Here is a 23,225-nt window from a genome sequence, read left to right on the forward strand (position 1 = left end):
CTTTGTTCTGTCAGCATAGGATTGTTGAAAAAAATGAACAAATAAATTCATAGTAACTGGAAATTAGAGTCTGTTAAGTCAAAGTGAAAAATTCTATAGTTGCAGTTCCTAACCAGGCTGATTGGGAATCAATAGAGACTTCAAATATTTTAAGTATTCAAGACACGCATACACATGTAAATTAATAAACCCTACTTGTCAACAGTAAAGCTTCAAAGGCTGTTCTTCTAAGCTACATTTATAGTCAAAGTTCTTAAAATGCTAACTGAAACAAATGAAGTTTCATTGATTTTTAAATATCTTGAGATCTAAAGTTTCACTTTGTCTTTCACTAGAGAATATACTTTAGGCAAAGTACAGTGTTGATACTTCATCTTCTCCGTACTTCATTGCAGATTCAAACTCTTTGAAGCTGACGTGACCATCAGAATCCTGATCAACTTCTCTTTAACAGAAAAGAGATTTGGTATTTAAAGCTCAAAAGACATTACGTAAAACAGAAATTAAACTTAGTTGAAAGTATCCAATGCCAGGATTGTTCTTGAAGACCTCAGGAGTCCTACCTACTGGAATTCTATGCAAAGACTGAACTAAAACTGCTTTTTATGTAGTACATTTTACAAGAGGATCTCAAAGCTTTTTTAAGAGTATTATTATCTGTATTCAATAGGAGGTAAAAATGAATCACAAAGAGGTGATATGACTTCCTCAAATTTAGCACTTTCAGTACAAATTTAGCTCTTCCTTTCCCTCCCTAAATCAAAATTCAATTTTCTGGGACAGAGATCTTCCAAATTCCATAAAACAATAAGCAAAACAAGATCTCTAGGTCTTAGGATATTGTAAAATTACATTTAAATTATCCCAAATTGTCCCATGACCTTCACATCTTGCAAGCAGTTTATTTTGAACACAGATTATGTCAGCAAAGAGCCTACTCCTTGTAGATATAAGAAAAAAAGTGTTAATTGTAGACTAGTATATACACTAGTAGGTATTCCAATAATCAAAGAAATGTCTTTGAAAAGTAAAAACTGTTAATATTTATCTCTATGACACAAGCTGATAGAAGATGGCAATTCAAGTATCACCATTAACATACAGGGCTAGGTTTTCTCAAATAACACTTCATAAAATTATTTGCTACAATTACAAATTTGGCTGACAAAACAGACTCCTTAAAACATTTGTCTTAGTTCTGCACAGCTTGCTTACTAGAAATATGAGAATTATACAAAAATCAAAATTAAATTATTTAAAAAATGGTTAATTGTTGGATCTCCAAATTATCTTAAAATATAGGAAAATGTCTGTATTAAACTATACATATTATTTTATACCAGTATATGGTCCTCCATTTTATTAAGAACCTGGAATTAAATTTAAAATTATTACTAATAAAATTTGCAGATGACACAGAAATTGGTGGCATTATAGTGCTGCAAACTGCTGTCACTGCTAGTGTTCAATAGTAGTGTTCCCCACTATTCTGTAGCATACCAATGGGATGCATCTTCTATACAGATAAAATTGCAAATTCCAAATTAAACCATGCTGTTTAGCAGAGATATATCTTACTATCTTTTCAATATCCTGGAAATTGCATAAAGATTCTACACCCTGAGAAAGTAGTACAGTGGCTCAATTTTAAAGAAAGCCTCACACATAGAGATGGAATGTGGTGATTGACACTTATTCTAAAAATGCTCTTGAGAAAAGCCAGGTTAAGATAAAAGAAAATAATTTATTTACAATTTACAATGTCTTCAAATACAGAAACACAGTTACAAAGGTTATAAATGCTGATAAACAGGAAACTGCTTACATCTGTCCATTCTCACATCAGTTCCAAGAAGCTTCTCTGTATTATCTAGCTTTCAGGACTTCAATAACTATCAAATCATGGTATGAAGGTTTTTTTCTGGCAAAAATAATACCCTTTTAACTTAATCTTCACAGATGAGGGACTTGGTTTGGGATATGTGTCACCCTTTATTCCTATCTCTCTGAAGAAGTACTATTCAGATTAACGTTCAATAAGAATCATTAACTTCTATCTCATTCAAGAATCCGCCAGACTACTGACTCTCCAACTCTTTGGAACTGTTAATATCATTTGGTAAGATTTCTCTCTTCTCTTGGCAATAAACAGAATCTGTTCTAGCGCTTAAGTAGACTATAAATGAACTATTAACTTCTTACGAAGTAAAACACTTTCCTAACTTGGTCAGCCAAAGGTGAAATCACATGACGCAATGATGAATCTTGCATGCCCACAAACGTATGAAATGGCAACTAATCCTTATGGAAATATTTAAATGGAGTTAATTCCTAAAACACGATGATATTCTATTGCTTTTCAGCTAGTAACAAGTTTGGGATGATGACCAGCCTTAGCCAAGTCTTTAAAGACAGCATGATAGCTGGAGAAGGGCCATTTACTCAAACTGATAAATCATTTGGTAAAAGGGCTCTTTTCAAACACAGTATTTTATTATACAAACAACTGCAAACTTACACATCAGTGAGGAAAGAATGTAGGTCACAATTACAAAATGGAGCTGCTGTCCTGGAAAGCAGTGTCTGAGTCACAGAAAGTCATCAACTGAAGATTGTCTCCTACTGTGACGTTTTACATAAGAAAGTGAATATGATACTTGAAGTTGGATAGTATCAAAAACAAATACAAGACTGATATTATCTCAGATTAGAGCATTAGCAAAATTATGAGTGAAATACTGTATCTAATTTCTGGTGCCCACACTTCAAAAAGGACACTAAGGATGTGGAAAGAATTGAGGGAATATTTGCAATAATCACCTGAGTTCTGGAAAACATGCCTTATAATAAGACATTAAAAAAACTCAGTTCAAAAAAAGATTGGAGAACTAATTCAATCAAATCAAGACCATAAGTTTCTCTCTAGGGAAAATATTTTGGATAAGAAATATCTTTTCAAGGTAACATGAAAAGACATTACGATAGGCATAAGTTGGAAGCCAAAGCTAGAAAAATTTAAAACTTGAATAAGATTTACCTTTTTTTTTTAATGAGGCTGATTAGCTACTGGGGTAATTTAGCCAGGGATATGAGAGAATTTCTATTGTTTGAAAATCAAGAGTACATAACTTTCTACAACATACATTCTAGTCTAAAAGAAGAATGCTAGGTCTAATTATTTCACAGCTGAATTGTACTGAGGTGGGAAACAGTATCCATTGAAATGCAATGTCTCTGAAGTACATTAAGGATCTAATATAATATATTATTTAATTTCCTCCACTAGAAATAGAGCAAAAAAAGGCAAATCTAGAGAATAATGGATATAAATAAAGTGAGATGAATTCCAGTCTGAGATTTTAGGAAAGTTTAAGAACCTGATGAGTTCTAGCTTGAGTAATATCATCACCTTTATCCACTGATAAGGCCTAATAAAAAAGATACTGTAGATGGTGATTGCTGTTCAGTGCTTGCACCTTCTTATTTTCACTTACACATCCCTATTTGTATAGTGATGCTTTTCAGATAAACAGGAACCTCATAAGAAAAAAGAGATTTACTAAGCCAGATGCTTGGTTCATTTACATGAACATTTTGTCTCTGATAGAAGTCAACAATGGATCCATATGAAAGAAATGGATCTATATACTATACCAAGTGATACAGCTGGTTTACTCTCCTTTGGTTTATTCTCTTTACATTCAGGAGTTTCCTAAGCCTGAGATGTATGTTTGTATTTATTGCATGGATTTGTCTAACAGCTTTTTGAACCAATATGAACCCATAATATAAGGCTCATGGCTTTAACGCTTGCTCCTACTTGTTTTGAACCTGCAAATTTGATATTCCTTATAACCTAAGCACTCTTCTCAGTGCCTACAGGCAGAAAAGGGTGCACCTTATTTTTAAAGATAACCACCGAGGCATTTTTAAACAAAAAGCCTATTTTAATGGTAGTGATTATTACTGTAACCTGCACTAGCTATTTGCAAGTAAATTAATTCATTCAAAGACAACATACAGATTCCTGAAGAATATCTAATAATCAAATGATATAATCTTTTTCTTTTTGTTGTTATTATAAGGTATTCTCAGAATGTAATCCCAGAAAATCTGTTCATGAGTTTTGAGAAGTCAAAGTTGACAATCTGATTACACTGAAGTTCACAGGAGTTTTGCCATTAACTTTCAGGAGGCTGAAATTTCACTCACAATATCTGAGTTATGGGCATAAATTACACATATGATATTAATATTCACTATGTGTGCCCATTCAGAAACTGGTCTTGAAAAACTGGCCCTCAAATTTATGAGATGTTTGTTCAACATCACAAAAGCTTCTAAATGACTCTTAAAAATAAGAATCACTTTCTGAACAACCTTTCCGCAGAGACTAGCAACATACGTTGACTGACAAATAAATGGCAAATAAACTGGAAAGTAGCTAGCAGTGGTAATTTCAAGAAACATTAGATTTACTTAAATGTTATAGATTTTTGAAATCTTTCCAAAATGGTCTTGGAGAGTTAAATTTTCATCTTCATATAGTTGAAGCAAATGATACACTCACCTTCTGATTATGAAAATAATTATGTCACCGCATATTAACCTTTATTTTAGAGGCCACTATTCATTTAACATTTTTTAGTAAAATAGATATAAATATTCCATGGTATGTAGTAGCTAGAGTAGATTGCACTATTACTGGCAATTGAGTAATAATCAGCATCACAAGTTACTGACTGTGAGATATAAATTATTCTCTTATTCAATTATGTAACTGAAGACTCCCAAAATCACCTAAGTGTATTTTCATAGGAAACTGGATTAGATAAATGGTACTTTTCTTTTGACAGGAATATTTTAACTGTAAATTTCAATGAGTACGGTAAATGAATAGTCTAAATGACTAATGTTTGATCTAATTTGTCTCTTGAAGTTTCATGTTTATTAATTCACTGAAATGAGTACTTATCAAAAAAGTATCTAGCTGTAAAGATAGAATATCTTTTTATTTTATAAATAATTGTATATATTAATCAGACACTTCAACTTTTCCCCAACTATCCTCAAAATACATATGGCCAATTCTTGCAATTCTTGGGAATAACATTCCCTAAAAGTAGCAAATACTGAATTTGGCCACAATATTTCTTCTTTTTGTATGAGAAGACTCTCATGTAAACATTACTTTTTAAAGTAAGAACTAAATTTGAAATATGCTGTGATTTATACATCATTTCTCAGTAATTCAACACATATATCCAAAAGGTGTAAAAATATAGATTAAAGATTTTAATGCTCTCCTTTTACTTGTATAAGTAATTCAGCATCTAACCTAAGCAGTATATCAGAATACTGAGCAAACTTTTCTATTATTTAAAACAAAGAGTATTGAATGTACCGCAGTGCCAGCAAAGACTGCGCTTTAATTGGCTTTCAACTGCTTAGCTCAGTAGGACAAGCCCCAAAAGTCAGATAGGATAAATTAAGCTGTGCTCAGATCTCTCATGCCATGGTCATACACCAAGTGGCCCGGGAAGCAGGTGGTTTAAAACCAGCTTAGGTTTATTCCTTACGTAAACATACTTAAAGAACATTAATTATACTACTATAGATGTATGGTCCTCACTTTGAAAGCACTGAAGTTATTCTTTGAGGAGGCATTTTTCACTTCATCCATTTCATGCAAGCAGAAGTTTTCACAGATAGACCTTATTGAGGAGAAAACAGCAGATTCAGCACGTAAATCAGATTTAGGACGAGAAATACAACACACGGGATGTACTAGTGAAAATGAAACCCCCCAGATTCGTTCTTACAGCATTCTACTTGAGCAGGAATCTTAAATACTTGTTCCCATACATTTTTAGTTCTATCAGTTTACCAGGCACTTAATAGTTAACTGAAGTATTATGAGAAACAAGTTACAGAGGCCCCTACTTCCCATATACTGTTGTCATTAATCAAATGTCTACATGTGTAGGCTCAATAATACATGGCCCTTATACATTGCTATACAATAATCCTACGCATAGTGGGTAGTACACTACCTAAAATACCAACTATTAGTATTAAAGCTGTCAAAATGTGACCTAGAAAAATTTTTCTCAGACCAGATGAAGATATAATGAGATATACTATGTGCAGAAATTTATTTTTGTAATAGTCCATGAACCACTGTGATTTTTCTGTTGTCACTATTTTTCTTCTTCCACACTGAAAGATTTAGCAATATTATATAATAGTGTCCTTGAATTAGAGGCAGAAGCATATCAAGCGCAGAGGGCTGTGTATACTGACTTCAAATCAAGATTTCTCTACAATTTACATTTCACTGGTTGAGGACATACCAAGAATACCAGTGTTTTTTCCTGATTTATTGTAGTCATGCCTCAAATGAGATTTAATATTGATATACACTGCTATCATGAGTCTCCAAAATCTACTTATATCAAGTTCCCTGCTAGCTCATTATTATATGTATACTGTGAGTAAAGATAAAGTGTGCATTCTCTTTAAATTATTTCATAGAAGTCAAAAAGAGTGCATCTCCCTGGACTAGATCCTGGATACTAGATTGTATCTAAACTGCAATCAAGCACTATAAGGTACTCAGTAGTATTGCCTTGCAACTAATTATTTTCTAAATTTCAAATGGTGTATCATAGTTAGACATCAGAGGCCAGCAGGAGTGCTATTTATAAAAGATTTAGCCCTGGAGTCCTTTTTTTGCAAGTATTTCTGGACATAGTTCTTTTATGCTTAAGTTCTTGGCACCATTTAGATCAAACCATGTTTGCCTTATCTTCACTCTTCTCACCTGCCTATGACAGTGGAAAGACTATTCTTCTGTCAAAATGTTTTTTCTCACTGTATTCTTTATGGAAATCTTGTATGAATCTCACAGGTAGACACCTAGTCAGGAAACCCACAGTGATTTCACAAGGAGACAGCATCTAGGAACCCCACTGCCTTTTTCGTTAGTAATAGAAAACACTGAATTTTTATCTAATCTATGTTTTCAAGGAAATAGAAGTACTGAAGAAATGCAACTTACAATGTAATCTAAGAATCTTCCTTTATAGCTGCTCTGTTTCTGACGCTACCCTTCCCTTGCCTCAGTCAGAAAATCTGGATTCAATTTCCAAGGGAACCAGCTTTCCCACTAAAACTTAATAATCTATTATATGGACCCTAGTGATAAAAATTTCCAAATTATGTTTGCCTACTGTATTCAAATTATACTTAAATATATTATTCACATCCTCTTCTTCCACTTTCATTTGCTTTATACAGCCACTTATTACTTATTTTCCTAGCTTTTCTTGATTTGCAAGCAACAATATTGAGGTTTTAATGCAAAATGGGTAAATGATGCTGTGCTTCTCCTGCCGGCCCCTGTTTCAACTTGCTTCTTGTGACCTGAAAAATTTTAAAAGATCTATAGGGCAACATGCTGCCTGTTTACCACTAGTTGTAGATAACTGATTTATTGTCTTTTGCCTCAGATTAAATTTTAAGAACTTTATACTCAGAATTATTTTTTTTCTTGGCTATCTGAGTGAGAACATCCACCCTAAACACTTCCTTTGGGAATTATAATACTAATTAAAACAAACTTTAAAACATTTTATTTTCCTACTATGTAGTCACAGGTTTTACAAATTAATATTGGCTCCAATAAGCAAATATTATAAACTAGATAATAGGAATACTTACTAGGAACAAGCTATTTTTTTTCTCCTATGCAAATTGTTTATGGAAACAACTATGAAAAGAACAGAGCATTTTATTAGACTGCCCAAAATACCAGCCTGTATAAAAAACGGATTCATAAAAATATTCTACTTGACAGTTACTCAGAAAAAAACAAACTATTCTTCTTATGACTGTTGAGAATACATATGTGTGGTCAACTTTTGCAGTTTCTGGCAGTTGCTGTCAGTGGTGTGTTTTTCTGAATAACTGTGAAGTACTGAGTTGAATAAATAAAGTTTTCACAGCTGGACAGAGATATAAATTAATTATATCTTTTATATTCAGATTTTATTGTTATTACGTTTATTTGTTATTTTTAAAGAAACCACCAGGGAATAATTTAAACCAGAGTCAAGAACCAGACTAGAACCAAATCTGTCATACTGATTGAGCAATGAGAGTAAAAATTACACCTTATGGAGGCTGTCCTGCCAAGGATAAAATGACCCCCCAGCTGAAGTTTCAAGAACGACAGCTTCCCCCAAAGCAATCCTCTCTTCTGATTAACAAGTTGGTTCTTTCCGCTCTTAGCCCTTGCCTCTTTGTTGATAGGATTCCTGCAAAGCTCCATAGCTGTTTTGTCAGTAATATGTGTATTAATTCTGCTTCTTTAAAAAACTGCATTAAGAAAAGCCATTCTGATTCTTAGTAAAACCAGAAGAATTATGAAGAAGACAACTCTTGTTTTGCTGCCTAAACCAGGACAAGCTATTGGATTACTAGCAGTTAGAAATTTCAGTTAAGCAGAAAAGCTTAATGAGGCATTTAAATCATCATAAAATTACACTACAATTAAGGTAGAAACGAGTTTTACTAAACCTTCACTACTGTCCAATTTTTAAAATTAAAAATAAGTAGGGAAAAAATGGATTATTAACTGAGGAGAGGACTGCACCAACAGTATCCTACATTCAGCTGTTTCTCTGATGGATTAAGCACAGCATTTTTTTTTCCTGGGTGCACTACCTGACTACTGCTCTTAATAATTTTAACACACTTTCTACTTGATGTCAAACCTTACGCCTGCCATATTATTTATCCACTGAAGTAAGTTTTGTCTGATTTTCTTCTTCCTGAATAATGGAACTAGTGTTGGATGTCACAGTATCTTCACCAGATTTTGTCCCTTCTTTTTTAACTGTTCTCTTTCCTAAGTTTTTATTAGTCGTGCCATGGTTCATGCCCCACAGGGCTAGCTAGAGTAATTCTTCAGAGTTTACTTCTATGTTTTTTTTTTTTCCCAAAGAGCAAATTACTTCAAATCTTCTTCTCTTGTTATTTACTTATACCTCCCTTTTCTACTGATCAGAAGAACTCCACAGAAGAGCCTCTGAGACCTTACTTCTTTCAGTATGTTTCCCAGCTCATCTTGAACTTTTTTGGAGTGTAAACGGAACTGTAACTTGTCTTCTCACGTACGCTAATTTGATGCATATTTTAGGATCCTCATTAGGATCCTTTTCAGTTTTAGGTCATATCATACATCCTTGCCTATGGCAGATGACACTGTCCTCAGTTTTCTAGATTCACCCTCCTGATTAGTCTCTCGATTCCTTTTAACAAGGAATTACATAGAGACAATCTGTCTCTTCTTAGTGTTAGTATGAAACTCTGATTTTTCTCATCTATCTGCAAGGCATTTCTTCTTCTACTATATGTGATTCTTTTTTCCTTCTGAATGCTGGTACTTGTCTTACTTCATTACCTCATCATGAAGAACTACATGCCTTTCTATACTTCTTTGTTATCCCATTATCTCTTCCTTTTCTGTGTTCTCCAATGCAATAAATGTGTTTCTCAATTCTGTTTTCTGCCCACTTTCTTTTGTCTTATCTTTATGTTCACTTACTTTCACAGATTACATTTTTAGATGAGCCTCCCAAACCCTCTTAGTAGTAGGTATCAGCAAATATGCAGCTGTCAGTGTAGTCTTATCTCTCCTCATTGCTTAAGTGTTCCTATTTCTGTACCATCTTTTCCAGCTGTCCCTTGGGTATTCTCTTTCACAAACTCTATTAAGTGATACCTTATGCATAAATAGCTCCCTTTGCTTAACTATTACGTAATAAGATACACCACACAGCTTCTGTGTATCATTATTATTAATCTTTTCCACTCTTCAGGTCACCTCTAGAGTTCCCTCAGTAGCCATCTTAGTCTTCTCTTTCTTGTCTCAGTCTTTCAGGAAAAAAAGGAGAAACCTTCCCTTCACCTCCACTGTATCTACGAATTCCTGTGGAAACTCTTCTTTACTGCTTTTTGAATTCTGGCTTTCCTACTCACTGGCTGCTTGTCATTAAAGTATTTTATCAGACTTTACCACATTTCATGTCCCAGGAAATCTCTGCATACAATGAACTAGTCAAATCAGAACTTTTGTAACTGCAAAATACTACCAACAAGCCACCAAGCTAAAGACTGACAACAACAAAAACTCTCTTTCACTTAGGAAAAATAATTTACCCCCCTATGAATGTAACTGTCCCAGCTTACATCGATCTTTTTTGATTGTGCTTTTTATTTTCTTCAGCTTCTGCCCCTTAACTCTGATGAAGCTTACAAGGATCTACAGGTTTTATAAATAAATTAAGAAACGGTATACATAGGTCAAGAAATAATTGCCTTTGGGAATCATTATCAACTGTGTGTACTTCTGTTGGAATTCCTTTACAAGCAGTTTTAGGAAAAATATTAATAAATATTTTTATCCATGATTCATAAGTAATATTAAAATATATGCAGGTACAATTTATGGATGATTCAGACAATGATGCAATAGTATATAATGTGGAAGACATAGCATTTGGATACAACAGTCTAAACAGTCTATGATGCTTGCCTGTTCAAATAAAATCAGGTTTTATAGAGTCATAACTAGAAGTCATATACCTAGGAAAGAGAAATACATATTACATCTGCAATGGCAAGCTTATCATAGAATGAAAATCATAAAGGACTTGGGAACCTTAGTGGAAAAGCAACTCAGAATAAGCTTTAAATGAGCAGTCAAGACATAAAGAGTGAACTTGTTTTTGGTTACATAAATAAGGGAGAATGTGTTATTTATGCTGCAGATGCAAAATGGCATGATGACACCAGTACTGGAATATTGTATTCAATTTTTGTGTCTGTATTTTGAAAAGAATCTTTAAATTCTAGATGATGCAGAAACTTTCCTTGCCAATAGAAAAGTTGCCCTGAAGAATTCAGTTTCTTCACTTTTCATCATATGCTGCTGACAGGACCGTAGCATACCTTTGTAGAGAGAATATTTTATATCAGAGGGCTTGTAATCAAGAACCAGTGACAAAGGCTAAAGAGAGAAAATGAGGAATAACACAAACATATTTAGAACTGAAGGTGATTAATCATTATGACTAATTACCAGTGACCTGGTATTCCACTTCTTCATATTTTCAGACTGGACAGGATTCTGTATGGAAAAAGGGCATTACTGGGTATAGTACTGGTCAATGCGGTCAAACTACATATACATAACATATACATGCACATATACAGCCTGTAATGTACAAATAGCGAGGACAATTAAAAAAAAAAAGAAATGTTAGTCACCATATTTCTACTGAAGTGTTCAGATAATCTCTCATCTATTCCCATTTTACTAAGTGTAACTTAGTTACACTTGGTAAGTAAGTAACTTAGTAAGTTACACTTAGTAACTTAGTAAGTTTAAATGCATCTTCTGAAATTCTCCTATTTTGCAAATCTTGATTTGTAAGTCTTTAGATATTTAAGATTTCCATCCTTTTACCTCATTCTTGTAGGCCTAAATAGTTTTATTTGAAAACACAAAATACTTTCCTTCATGCTTACACATTATCTAATATTATCATTCATATTCATCTTCTGTTGCCTAAGAGCCCCAACCAGGCTCAAGGTCTCATCTCATAAGATATTATAAATATAGAAGACAAAACCTGCAAAAATGACACTTAAAAAGAAGACAGATTAAAAAAACAAATCAAAGTAAACGAGCTCTAGTCCACCTGAACCCTGCCTAAACTGGAATTTAGGTATTAAAACTTCCTTAAACTCCAGGTGTCAACTGGTCAGTCTGCTTTCCAGAGCTGCCAATCTTTGAGATGGCTTGCTAGGTACTGCCCTGCCAAGCCAAGAATTCCCAGGTGACAAGTGCTTACTGTTGCTCACTCATGTGCAGTAGAAGCAGAAGAGAGTCTGTATCCACACAAAGTTCCCATTCAAGCAGATGGTCACCAGCACTCTCCCCATGTTTCCTGGAGAAGCGCATATAAACACCAGCAAGGAACTAAATTCAATGTAACAAGATGGTGTCCAATTTTTGCCTATATTTTATTGCTCATAGCATCACTCAGTGCATGAGAGGCCCTGTAGATGACTACAGTGCTAGGCTTTGGACTGTTCTGAGGCAGAATTCACTCCATCCCTCTTTCTAAGGCTCATGTTAGTGACAATCACAATGTAAAAGTCATCAAAACAAAATTGGCAAGAAGGAGTACAACTCTTCCTACATAAATAAGGTGCCCCACTGTAAAAGAGACAAACTCTGATTCCAGATCCAGCTGCCTGAAATGAGTGTGCCCCATGTGACAGTCACTAGATATAACCAAAAGCAAGGACCAGGTCTCCCCCTCTTCAGCTGAATTCCTTCTCAGCAGAGCTCTAAGAGGATCAGAACTGAGTGGACGGAAGTGCCTAACATCCTATTTGTTTCTTCACATTGGTCTGTTCCATTGAGAATACAAGAAACCAAAGGGAAAAATAAGCATTAGACTGAAATGGATTGAGTTACTTTCAGGAGACACTAATCACAGGAAAGATGGAAGCATTACCTTGAGTGGATTAAATGCTCCCTATTAAGTGTTTACAGTCCTTTCCCAAAATTCAGATGGTGTTCTTAGGTAGATTGTAGCACTTTTGTAAGTGATGCAATGTCTGATTTGTAAACAGATGCAAATTTTTAAAATATATGATCATGCTCTTAAGTTTCCTATTTATATTTCATCTCCCCAAGCAACCTCCCCCATTTCTTAACATTACTTGATTGTAAAACTGAAAGAATTCTATAGAAAACTTGCAGACTGCAGAAAAGACACACATATATACATAGTTCACATTTTTTCTATAGTTTTAGATAGACTAAAACTATATTCTCAGATCTTGCAAAATAGGCAGGATCAGATCTGAAAAGTTTCAAATAACACATACAGGTTGGAAGAGTAAACTTATACTTGTGTTCCAATATTCATTCTTCCAAGTAATTCCTGAAACATTGTTCTAGCATGGGTGAAGAAGATACTCTGTGTTATGAGATGTTATCCTTTCAAACAGACTAAAAGTTGAGTATTGAAGGTCACAGATATATGAATTGGCTATCAGGTGGTAAGTTAGGGTCTCCTGTTTGTCCAAAGCTGCAAACTCATGATGTAAACTCTGAAAGTAGTAGCAAACCTTCTCTTTGCACTATGCAATTTTCTCACACTCTTAAATGTTTACGTTTCATGAAGAGCCTTCTTGTTTCTCAGTCTTTCAAACGTACATCTCCTCATTTGTGTGTAACTGCCATAGAACAGTTCATTCCAAGTTCATGGTTTGAGCTTCACGACTTAAGATAACAACTTAAGGTGGTAGCACTGTCTGCACAAATCTGAATCTTATGTCACATTCAAAAGATATTTTTGCTATATTTTCATTATCAGTTCTTCTTGTTACTTACATTTTAAACTGGATATTACCAATCACTTAGACTTGTCATAATCCAAATTTATTGCAGGACACGGGTTAGAAAAAGAATTATTGTCTCTGGCAGATAATCCACACTATGAACAGAGTAGACATCTCTTCTTATTTCTTGTAGCATCTCTCCAGCATCTGGCACAGCTAATGCACTATAAGTAAAGAGGTTGATTTTTGGAATAGCTTGAGTTATTCCAAAAGAGCAATATCCAGAGAGGCTCAGTAGAAAAATCTAACACATACTTCCCCTTTTCTTCAAAACAATTTTAAAGTAGACATGCAGACACTGAAAGAATTGGTAAGGGGTCATGAACTCCAGTGAAAACACCAGGTAGATAACACAAAATCCTACCCTTTTATCATACAGTATTGCACACAATAACACAGTGTCACCAAACAGCCTCAGTACTTGAGCTCATAGATTAAAAACAGAAGGTGGAAGCAGAAACAGAAAAGGAGAGCTTACACTTGGTGGCAGGAAGAAGCACTTGAAGCAGCTTGTAGGATAGTGAAGCATCTTTTGGCTGACGTTACTTAACCTCATTCAGGTGAGTCAGTCTACATTTTAGAACTGATCTTGGACTTCTTTTTGACAATAACTCTAAAATTAGAGTTATGATAATTCATACCATCTTTTCTGTTGATGATTTGGCCTCTGTAATACATGTCTTTGTCACCTCTCTGCTGGACTACAGCAATGCAATATCCTGGGCATCAAGCCATTAGCCCTTAGGAAACTCAAAATAGTACAGAACACAGCAGCACATTTCCTCTGCAACACAGGGTCCTGTAAGCACACCAAACCTGCTTCCATTTTCTACATTAGCTCCTGTAAAATACTGAGCTAAGTTCTGTATCTTTATCATTGTCTTCAAGGTGTCCAGTAGTTTAAGACTTTACCTAATACTGAGAACCTGCAGCACTGTCCCTTTAAGGGCAGTAGGTAAAGCTTTCACAGAGCTGCTGAACACACTGTCAGAGCTTTTAAAGCTTCATTACTTGCTATTGAAAGTACAAGACATACTTTCTGGATCTTAAAAACAAGCTCTTTTTTAATGAAAACACGAAAATTTTGAAAGAAATTTAGAGAAAACTAACAGTTTTTGTTTGCTGTAAAGGGAGAAAATGAATGATAATAGAATCGATCACGCTTCAGCGCTACCCACATTTGTTCTGGAAGTGACCAGCTATCATGATAACGAGGAAGGTATAAACATCTGAGCAGAAGAACATTCACTGTTTCTTCCAAATGTAGTGGCACCGTTTTATGTGAAAGGGATATTGTGTGTCAATGATGATTAATCCAATTGTTAAAAAAAAATTACATGTGCTTGAGCAATGTGCTTGAGAAAACTTTAGGAAAAACTCATAATATTAAGATGCAAGGTAAAGTTTTTCTGAAGCACTTCAAAAGTTTGAGGATCTAAGTGTAATTTATTGTCAGTGAAACAGACTTGTAAGTGCCTAACAGACCCTGAAAGTAGGACTTAGGCACTTTTAATAATTTCATTTAAACTTTTTCTCTCAAGCAAAGATTAAATGGGAAAAAAAGAGAGAAAATCTAGAAACACTCTGTTCAGCAAAGGATGAATCTAAATGAAAATTGCTTCATGGAAATACTGATCTTAGTCTCTCTATAAAAATTACCTAAAATATGCCATAAAATACTAACTAAAATACTGTTTTTTATCAACAGAAACCATTCTGAAATAATGATTACCAACAGACATGTAATCATCAGATAGTAAAATGCTAAAGAACTGATGGCTATTCAAATGAAAGGTCCTGTCTCCCATTATGCCATCTCTGATGCATCAAGTTCCCATTCTCTCCACCTAATTTAGCTACAGAAATACATTAAATAAAATGTAATTTTTCCTAATGGAATTTATTAGTAACAATTTAAACAAAAGAATTTGAAATCTTACCTCTATCGTATCGTTTCCTGTTAAACAGATTTGTGCTCTAAACGTCACTCAAGTCTTCAAGTAAAGGGACAGTTGCAAGGAACCATAAATACATTAACATTAATGGAAAAAAATAAGTCTGTCTTAAACACGATACTACCAAAGAGGAGAACGAGTAATTTCTATTTCAAATATATAATAACTTCAACTGAGCTATCTAGTACCATCTTGAACTTGATTATGAGATGAAAGGAAAGGGACGGAGATGATAATCATTTAATCCCTTAAGAACAGCTATTCTTAAGAGCTTTTCACTTTGTGCTCCACAATCTCCTAGTATGTTATGATCCAGCTAGAAAAGAAGCATAATAATGAGGAAAACCATGTTTCCAGTAACACAGACTTTTCTAACAGGAACTTCTACAAAAGAATCAATAAAGGAAATCTGATCACTTCAACAGATGGTATCACAGCTGAGTGCACAGATGTAGTCTTTGAAGGTGACTAGTTCATATCATAAGATTTGGTAAGGATTTGTAGTTTCCAAACTAATGTAGAAGAGATTTTGCATATTTGTCAATTATGGATGCCAAATAGCTATTCACACAGGACTTGAGGAGAAGAGAGACTGCGTGATTCTGACTGCATGTTCACAGACATTCAAAGTGGAATCCTAGTCACATTTAGCAAACAGAGGGTTCAGATGGAGGCAGCTCCTACAGGGACTGTGGGAAAAGGAAGTGTGATTGCTCAAGAGGGTGTTTCAAGGACCCCTTAAGGCCATGTTTGATCAAGTACAACCTATCTGTCAACTTGTTTGAGTTCTTTGCTGCAAACAGACAGCATTGGAGTACGAAGATAAGAGAAAGAATAGGCATGTTTGAGGTGGATGTCCTGAGGTTCGCGGGAACTATTTGTGTTGTTCCCATGGAACATTAATACTATCTTCCTCCAGGGTAAGCAAAAAAAATACCACCTCAAAAATAACTCACTACAAGTGTTCCTTTTCCATTATATATTTAAAACAGCACGAAAACAGTTGTATAAACTTATCAGCTAATTTTTGCCAAAACCACTTTTACCTTTTCAATTATCCTAACATTTGAAATACTTTGAAAAACTATTTTTAAAAGCTATTATGAAAAGTTATAAAATGCCTTATCAGTCTGATATAACCAGATGTTCCCTTGTGGCTGAGTAAAGACAAAACTAACATTGTGTTGTGATGTAAATCAAACTTGAATGCAGTCTGAAAAAAAATAGTTTAAGGAAGGAAACTGGTAAAAATACCAAGAAAGCAGCCCACACAGAAATATTTCAGGAAACTTGATCTGTAAGTCCTGTTTTGCATACAGGTTACCCAATATTTATGATTAATACAGTTTCTTTTTATACTATCATATGTGGCCTAGGGAGTATAGCATCTAATACACATTTTCTCCTCAAACCATATGATTTCCATAAAAAAGAAAACAAAATGAAACCAAGGAAAAATAAGAGCTAACTAGCATCAGTTATTATGCTACTTAAAGAGAACAGTTTACAGAGTGCTCATTTATAATACTTTGAGAGGTTCAGTAAACAAGAAGAGAATCAATTTGATCTATCAATACGTGAAACAAAACCTTGCAGTAAGAAACTTCCATGTTGTATCATGCTATCATAGAATCACAGAATCAGTAAGGTTGGAAGGGACCTCTGGAGATCATCTAGTCCAATCTCCCCGCTCAGCAGGGTCATCTAGAGCATGGGTTGCATCCAGGCGGGCCTTGAAGATCTCCAGAGAAGGAGACTCCACCACCTCTCTGGGCAACCTGTGCCAGTGCTCTGTCACTCTCACAGGGAAGAAATTCCCCCTCACGGTCAGGCAGAACTTCCTGTGGAGTAGCCAAACATTCCAGTATTGTAAGATCTGGAAACAACTCTTTAGCCATTAAAGACAAAACTGAGGATACTTCAGAGTTAACTTCATCTGATAATGGCAGTACATTTCAGTAAGTGTGGTCAACCTTTGTCCCTTGGAAAACTTATATACCAAATGTTTGGGCAGCAAGTAAAATTAAAATGTTAACAACCTTATGGAAAGTCTAGATCATATAATGTTATACATCTTTTTAGGAAAATATATGCTTTTCTTTCGCAGTGATAACATATGCTCAACTCAATTTCTTTAGTATGTCAATAAAAACAATACTACCTCTTCATGTATCTATATATATCATCTACTTGTAAACAAAACTCGTGCAACCCCAAAAACCTAGAAGAGTTCAGCAAACTGTTAAATGGACACATATGTCTGGAAAAGTAGAAAGTATCTGTGCATAATTAATGTGCAGTGTAAGTTGTAATATAAGAAAATGAGAGACACTCTTACTCCAATAAAATAATCTTTTATAAGGAACCTCTATAATTTTTTTGGAAAGAATTAACATTATTCACTAATGAAGTTGCAATAAAACATAAATCTGTTGATATGTGAACTTAATGGGTCAAATACAACTGATGACATATACAACTGATGGCAAAAGGCACGTAAAAGTTTCTGCATATTAGTATACATCACAGAGTTCTGATTCTTAATATCGCCATGTGTTAATAGCAGCTGGAATTGGAAAATATCCCTTCACTTACTGAAGCACAGATACAGTTACAATAGATTCATATTAATACTTCACAGGCAGAGCTATCACACTGAATCCTCTAGTTTCAGATTTATTTAATTCATCTCTTAAACTATGCCCCCACTGGCATGACTAGCATGAACTGTAATATTATTTTAAAGATTAAATTTCAGAGGTAAATGCCAGATATACAACTTTTCCATAATATTGTATAGCAAAAAGGAAGAATATGGCCATTTCGTGATTCGAAAAAAGTAAAATGTTAAAAAGATCTCTTCTTAAAGCAGTGGCAACCATATAAGATTCTGTACTTTTTATGTATTTGGCTTTTAATAAGAATGTTTTCTAAAATACACTTCAGTGAAAAATTCATTTTGTTTTCATGAGGAGTTCTCTCTGTGATCACCTATTGATATTATTAATTAACCAGAACACACTTCTTATCCCTCTGTGTACAAATACTACGGTTTCTGAGAGTAGCGTTACATAAATCCTTTGTTAGATAAATCAGAATTACTGAAGAATTCAGTCAACCCCATACCTCTGAATACTGCATTCTGCCTACATAAACAACTCTTTCTAACTGCATATAGTAAGCTTTACTTCTTGATTCCCACTTATTTCTTCCATTACTATACATTTCTGCCACATTTCTCCTCAGAGGTGCTTTTATTCCAGTGGTGGGTGAATTAATTTGCATATCTGATTGTAAAACATGTAAAGTGATACAAAAATGTAAGTGTCTAAAACTACCTGTATTCTACTCTGTACATCATAATTTTTCCTCTACTACCAATGGGCCAGATTATGTTCTTTATTTTGAAGCAGAAATCTCAATGAACATCAATCAGTAAAAATTCTGAAAATGGTATCAAGAATTTATGCTTTCCAAAGATGCTATTTGCACCCTAGTAAGAGCACTTCACACGAAGAATATCTTAAAACAAATACTTTTATTCAAATCTTTGATATTAGCGTTCTATTTTCTCCCACATTTTAATATTACTGTGAACCTCTAAGGGAGTGCTTTCAAGCACTTTAGATATCTACAACGGAAATGTATAAACCAGCTAGTAATTTAATAAAAAAGTTGATACTTAAACATTTTGACTTTAAGTTTTCTATTTTATGTACCTTATTCTCAATTTAGAATCACTGAAAATTAAGTTTTCTAGATGGAAAGAGGGGAGGCTTTGGAAATTTTTTTAGGAAACTATTAAAAAAAAAAAAAAAAAGAACCTGAAAAAAGCAGTGCTAGTTACAATGAAGCTGAAGTTGCTTTTGTGGTTCCTTTTTTCTATTTACTACATATAATTCAAAAAAATTGACTGCACGAGGTTAAAATAGCATTAAGTGTGGGTCAAATGATTTTCACTTTGAGGTTTTCAGATATTTAGGTTTTCTGATTAATTCTTCTCTTTTTTCTCCTTGTTCAGTAACTGGATTTACCATCTGCTTCAGTATGAGGGTAGCATAGAGCTAGATAACATAGATTGCCTCAAAACCTGCTTTGATAAAAACAGATGAAATCATACAAACATTATCTTTAAATGTGCAATTACTTAACCTGTAGTTTTTCTTTAAAAAAGGAAACCTTTAGTATTTATTTTAATAAAATCATGCCAGCTAGCTAGACTATTTAATAAAAAGGTATTTTACTATATATTTTAAATATTCAACTAAACTATCATTAAATGTGCATGCATTATTAGTTGCATTCCTATATAGTAATATTGTATTCAGTAATAAGTGAAGATAAGCATCAAAGGATAAAAATACAAGTACACGTTTCAGGCAGGTTCATAAAGAAATCATTAGAGGTAAAAACTTTTCAGATTTATAGAAATCATAGATTTAAAAGAAATGCTAGTTGTTTAACAAAATTGCTAAATAAATACATTTTATATAAACCATTACTCTACACTAGTGAATTTATATTTTCATTAAACGTTTTATGTTAAAAGGCTTTTTCCAAAAGTACTGAAGGATAATTTTATTTTACTAAAATAAATTTAAAGTTATTCAAAGATGTACAATATCAGCATGTTTTGCTTCAGAGAGAGAGGCCAGACATTTATATTCAAAATTCTTAAAGGAAATGAAGGCTATTTACCAGTATATGGAACTTGAGTATTCTGTTCCTGCAAATCCCCACTCTCAGGAAGGGTATGCATTCACTGGTGAAACCAGAGGTCAATGAGCCAGGTACGTGCTCTATCATGGATACAAAATTCCATACAGTGTTTCATTAACAGCTATGCACCTTGCTGTCTTAGGGGACCTCCACTGATGGATTAATTTAAAAAAGCCCTAAAGAAACGAGAAAACTGGAGAATTTACACTGGAATTCTTTCACGCACTGGTAAAATTCTGTTTAGCTTCCTCTCTGCTACTCAGATACAACTATAATAGATAAGAAAGGTAGGGGGAAAGAGTAAAAACAAGATTATATTCCCCAAACAAGAATCGGGTTAGACTCAGAGAGTATAATTTTTCACTGGCACTTCATTTTTTTTTCAGAATTTATACATTCCTACAACAATCTATAGAATGCCACATTTTATGGGAAAATGTTCTGTTACAACTTCACCCTCTAACAGTATAGGAGGATTTAATGGATAGCATCTGAAACAAACTAGCTCTTCCTTGAACACTGCCCCATAAGTTAGAAACAACCAATCCTCCACTCCAATATAAGCACAAAAAATTGCCATACTGGATCAAACTATTGCTTTTATCTTGTACTAGCTTTTGACAGCTATCATTAGCAGCTACTTCAGTATCTACTGCTACACTAGTATTTACCCATAGTCCTAAGAACTGCAATAACACTTTCACCAAGGAATGTTCTTCCCAATGGTTATTGATATGTGGCTGCCTTACAATCTAAGAGTTCATATTTTCTGATCTTAAAAAATCTATTTAATATAACTGTGTGCATTTTTAGTCTTCATACAAATGCATAATTTTTTTCTGAATACTATTGAATATTAGGATTTAGGTAACATGTTCTATGTTCACACAATCCTAATTGAATTCTTTTCATAGTGTTTATTCTTCTATTGCAATAAAAGATAAGTGGCAGCTTCCAGTTCTGTATCTTTTTACCATCCTCTTTGTTTCTTTCGGTCATGTATGTTCTTATTCATCTCTTGTCTGAGCTAACTGATCCCAGTCTTTCCAATGTCTTCTAATGTGCAAGTTTGCTCTTACCTGTAATACTTTTTGCTCATTGCTGGATTATTTTCTACTGAAAACAAAGCCTTTTTGAGTTAGGAGGCAGAATTTATGTAGTAGATTTCGTCACCTAAAAGTTTTGTCTAGTTTAAACTAATTATCTTGTTTTCCTCTAGCCAATGGAGAGAGGGAGAGGCATATGTTGAGAAGAAGTCACCCCACCCTACCACAGGCATTTATCCAAGATAGGTGGGATGAATCACTCCCTGTAAGAAATATTTACAGGAAGATGAGACTATCAGTTTCTACTGAATCACATGGAGCATCCAAGGAAATGGGATACCAGCAACATACATCAGTACATTACAAATTTTTCAGTATTATTTTCCTTCTCACTCCTTTTACTTGCCAACACTGTCCCCATATGTTTTCAACTATTGCTGAACATGAGCTGAGCTTTCACTGAAATGGCCATGAAGCTATTCAGGTTATTTCCTTGAGTAGTTAGTTAATTCAGAATTGAGAATGCATGTAAGAATTACAGACTATATTCCTCTGGATGTGTATTAGCTCAATTCTTTAGGTAATGGTGTTCATTTCCTATTGAGCTATTAAATTACTTAGCATTGAAGGTTCCGTTAAAGACCCTGATAAGCACGCTCATTCTCCACCAACATAAATAATCTGACATTCTTTATAGACTAGTCACTTCATTATTCACAGCCTTTTGGATAATTAACAAGTGTATTAAAAAATTCAGAGCTTAGAGTCAAGGGGCATCCTACTAGTGAAGTCTCATGCTTGCAGTTTACCCTTTATCTTGCATATTTACTGTTCTGATGTTCAGACAGACCCATGTTCAGTCCTAAGGTGCCAAAAGCTCCAGTTGGTATGAAAGCTCATATGGAAATAAAAGTAAAGTCCCCACAGAGGATCCATAGTGTCTTTTTTGGAGAGAAATACATTTGGAGAGAGAAGTACCTAGGATCCCTTTTAATCATAAATCCCAAGGAAAGTAATGAGATCCCATTATTTAGCAATGTAGATCATGTAAAAAGATTATGTGAAAAAAGAGACAGTCAGCCTGCAATGGTAAGTCTTTCTACCAAATGATATTATTAGTTTATAGGTAAATTTACTTATAATTATCTTTATTTCCTAGAATTCTGTTTATGCAATGACAGAAAACCTCTCTGATCAGATGCAACTCCTGATTTTATGCTGAAATACTGCAGATGTACTGTCAACAGCTATATAAGCAAAACAGAAAGACAAATGAAAGTAGGGTAATAAGTAATGTCTATTTTACTATTTAGATATAAACCTATTCTTTCCCACGAAGGCTTGTAGTTGCTCTGTAAATAAGTTACATTTCTTTTTGTCAAAGGAAATCATATGCAGTTGGAAAGGCATTATATAAACAGTGGAATGTGTCGTTCCACTTAAAAAACTGATATATTAATTCAATAACCAATCATAGACAGAATCATAAAGAAGAAATATGGATGACAGACAGATGGTTTAGTGTAGAATTGGAGGCCTGTGTTCAGTTATTTGTACTTCTACTAGTTCTATGTATGACACCAGCTAAGTCGTTTCATCTATCTTATGTATCAGTTTTCCTATTTACAGCATGAAGAGAACATATTCCTTCACCCCCTGAAAATCTGTGATAATACACTATTAATGGTTGCAAGATGCTTAGATGCTAGTGTGAGGACACAAAAGTTCCTAAGAAATTTACTACACCCACCATTAAGATAATTAATAATTTCCTATCATGATATCCACACAAGAAGACTTTTTTTTTCTATTTTGCCCAATATATAGATAAAATCACAGCATGTTAGTAATTTAACTTTGAGTTAATCACCAGCAAGAACTTTTTTCTCTTTACGTTACTACCTTCCCTTCTTTTTCTTCATTTTCTTTCTTTTTGCTATTTTTTGGTTGCAGCTGTTGTTCTAGTTAGATTCCCGGGGGCCAAACATCAGGTTTGGCCAGCCAGCACAAACTCTCACAC

The 23,225-nt window shown here is 34.1% G+C and overlaps 1 protein-coding gene across 1 annotated transcript in view; it reads right to left on the reverse strand.

The window, feature by feature from the left end:
* Window positions 1-345: 345 nt before the first annotated feature.
* The window catches only part of EFCAB11 (EF-hand calcium binding domain 11), a 69,482-nt gene continuing 46,602 nt past the window's right edge, over window positions 346-23,225 (reverse strand). The window contains exon 6 of the mRNA XM_062577691.1: window positions 346-445. Within this exon, the coding sequence (XP_062433675.1) occupies window positions 346-445 (100 nt within the window). The remainder of the gene's footprint in view (window positions 446-23,225) is intronic.

Source organism: Rhea pennata, chromosome 5, assembly GCF_028389875.1.
Source record: "Rhea pennata isolate bPtePen1 chromosome 5, bPtePen1.pri, whole genome shotgun sequence".
Lineage (NCBI taxonomy): Eukaryota > Metazoa > Chordata > Aves > Rheiformes > Rheidae > Rhea > Rhea pennata.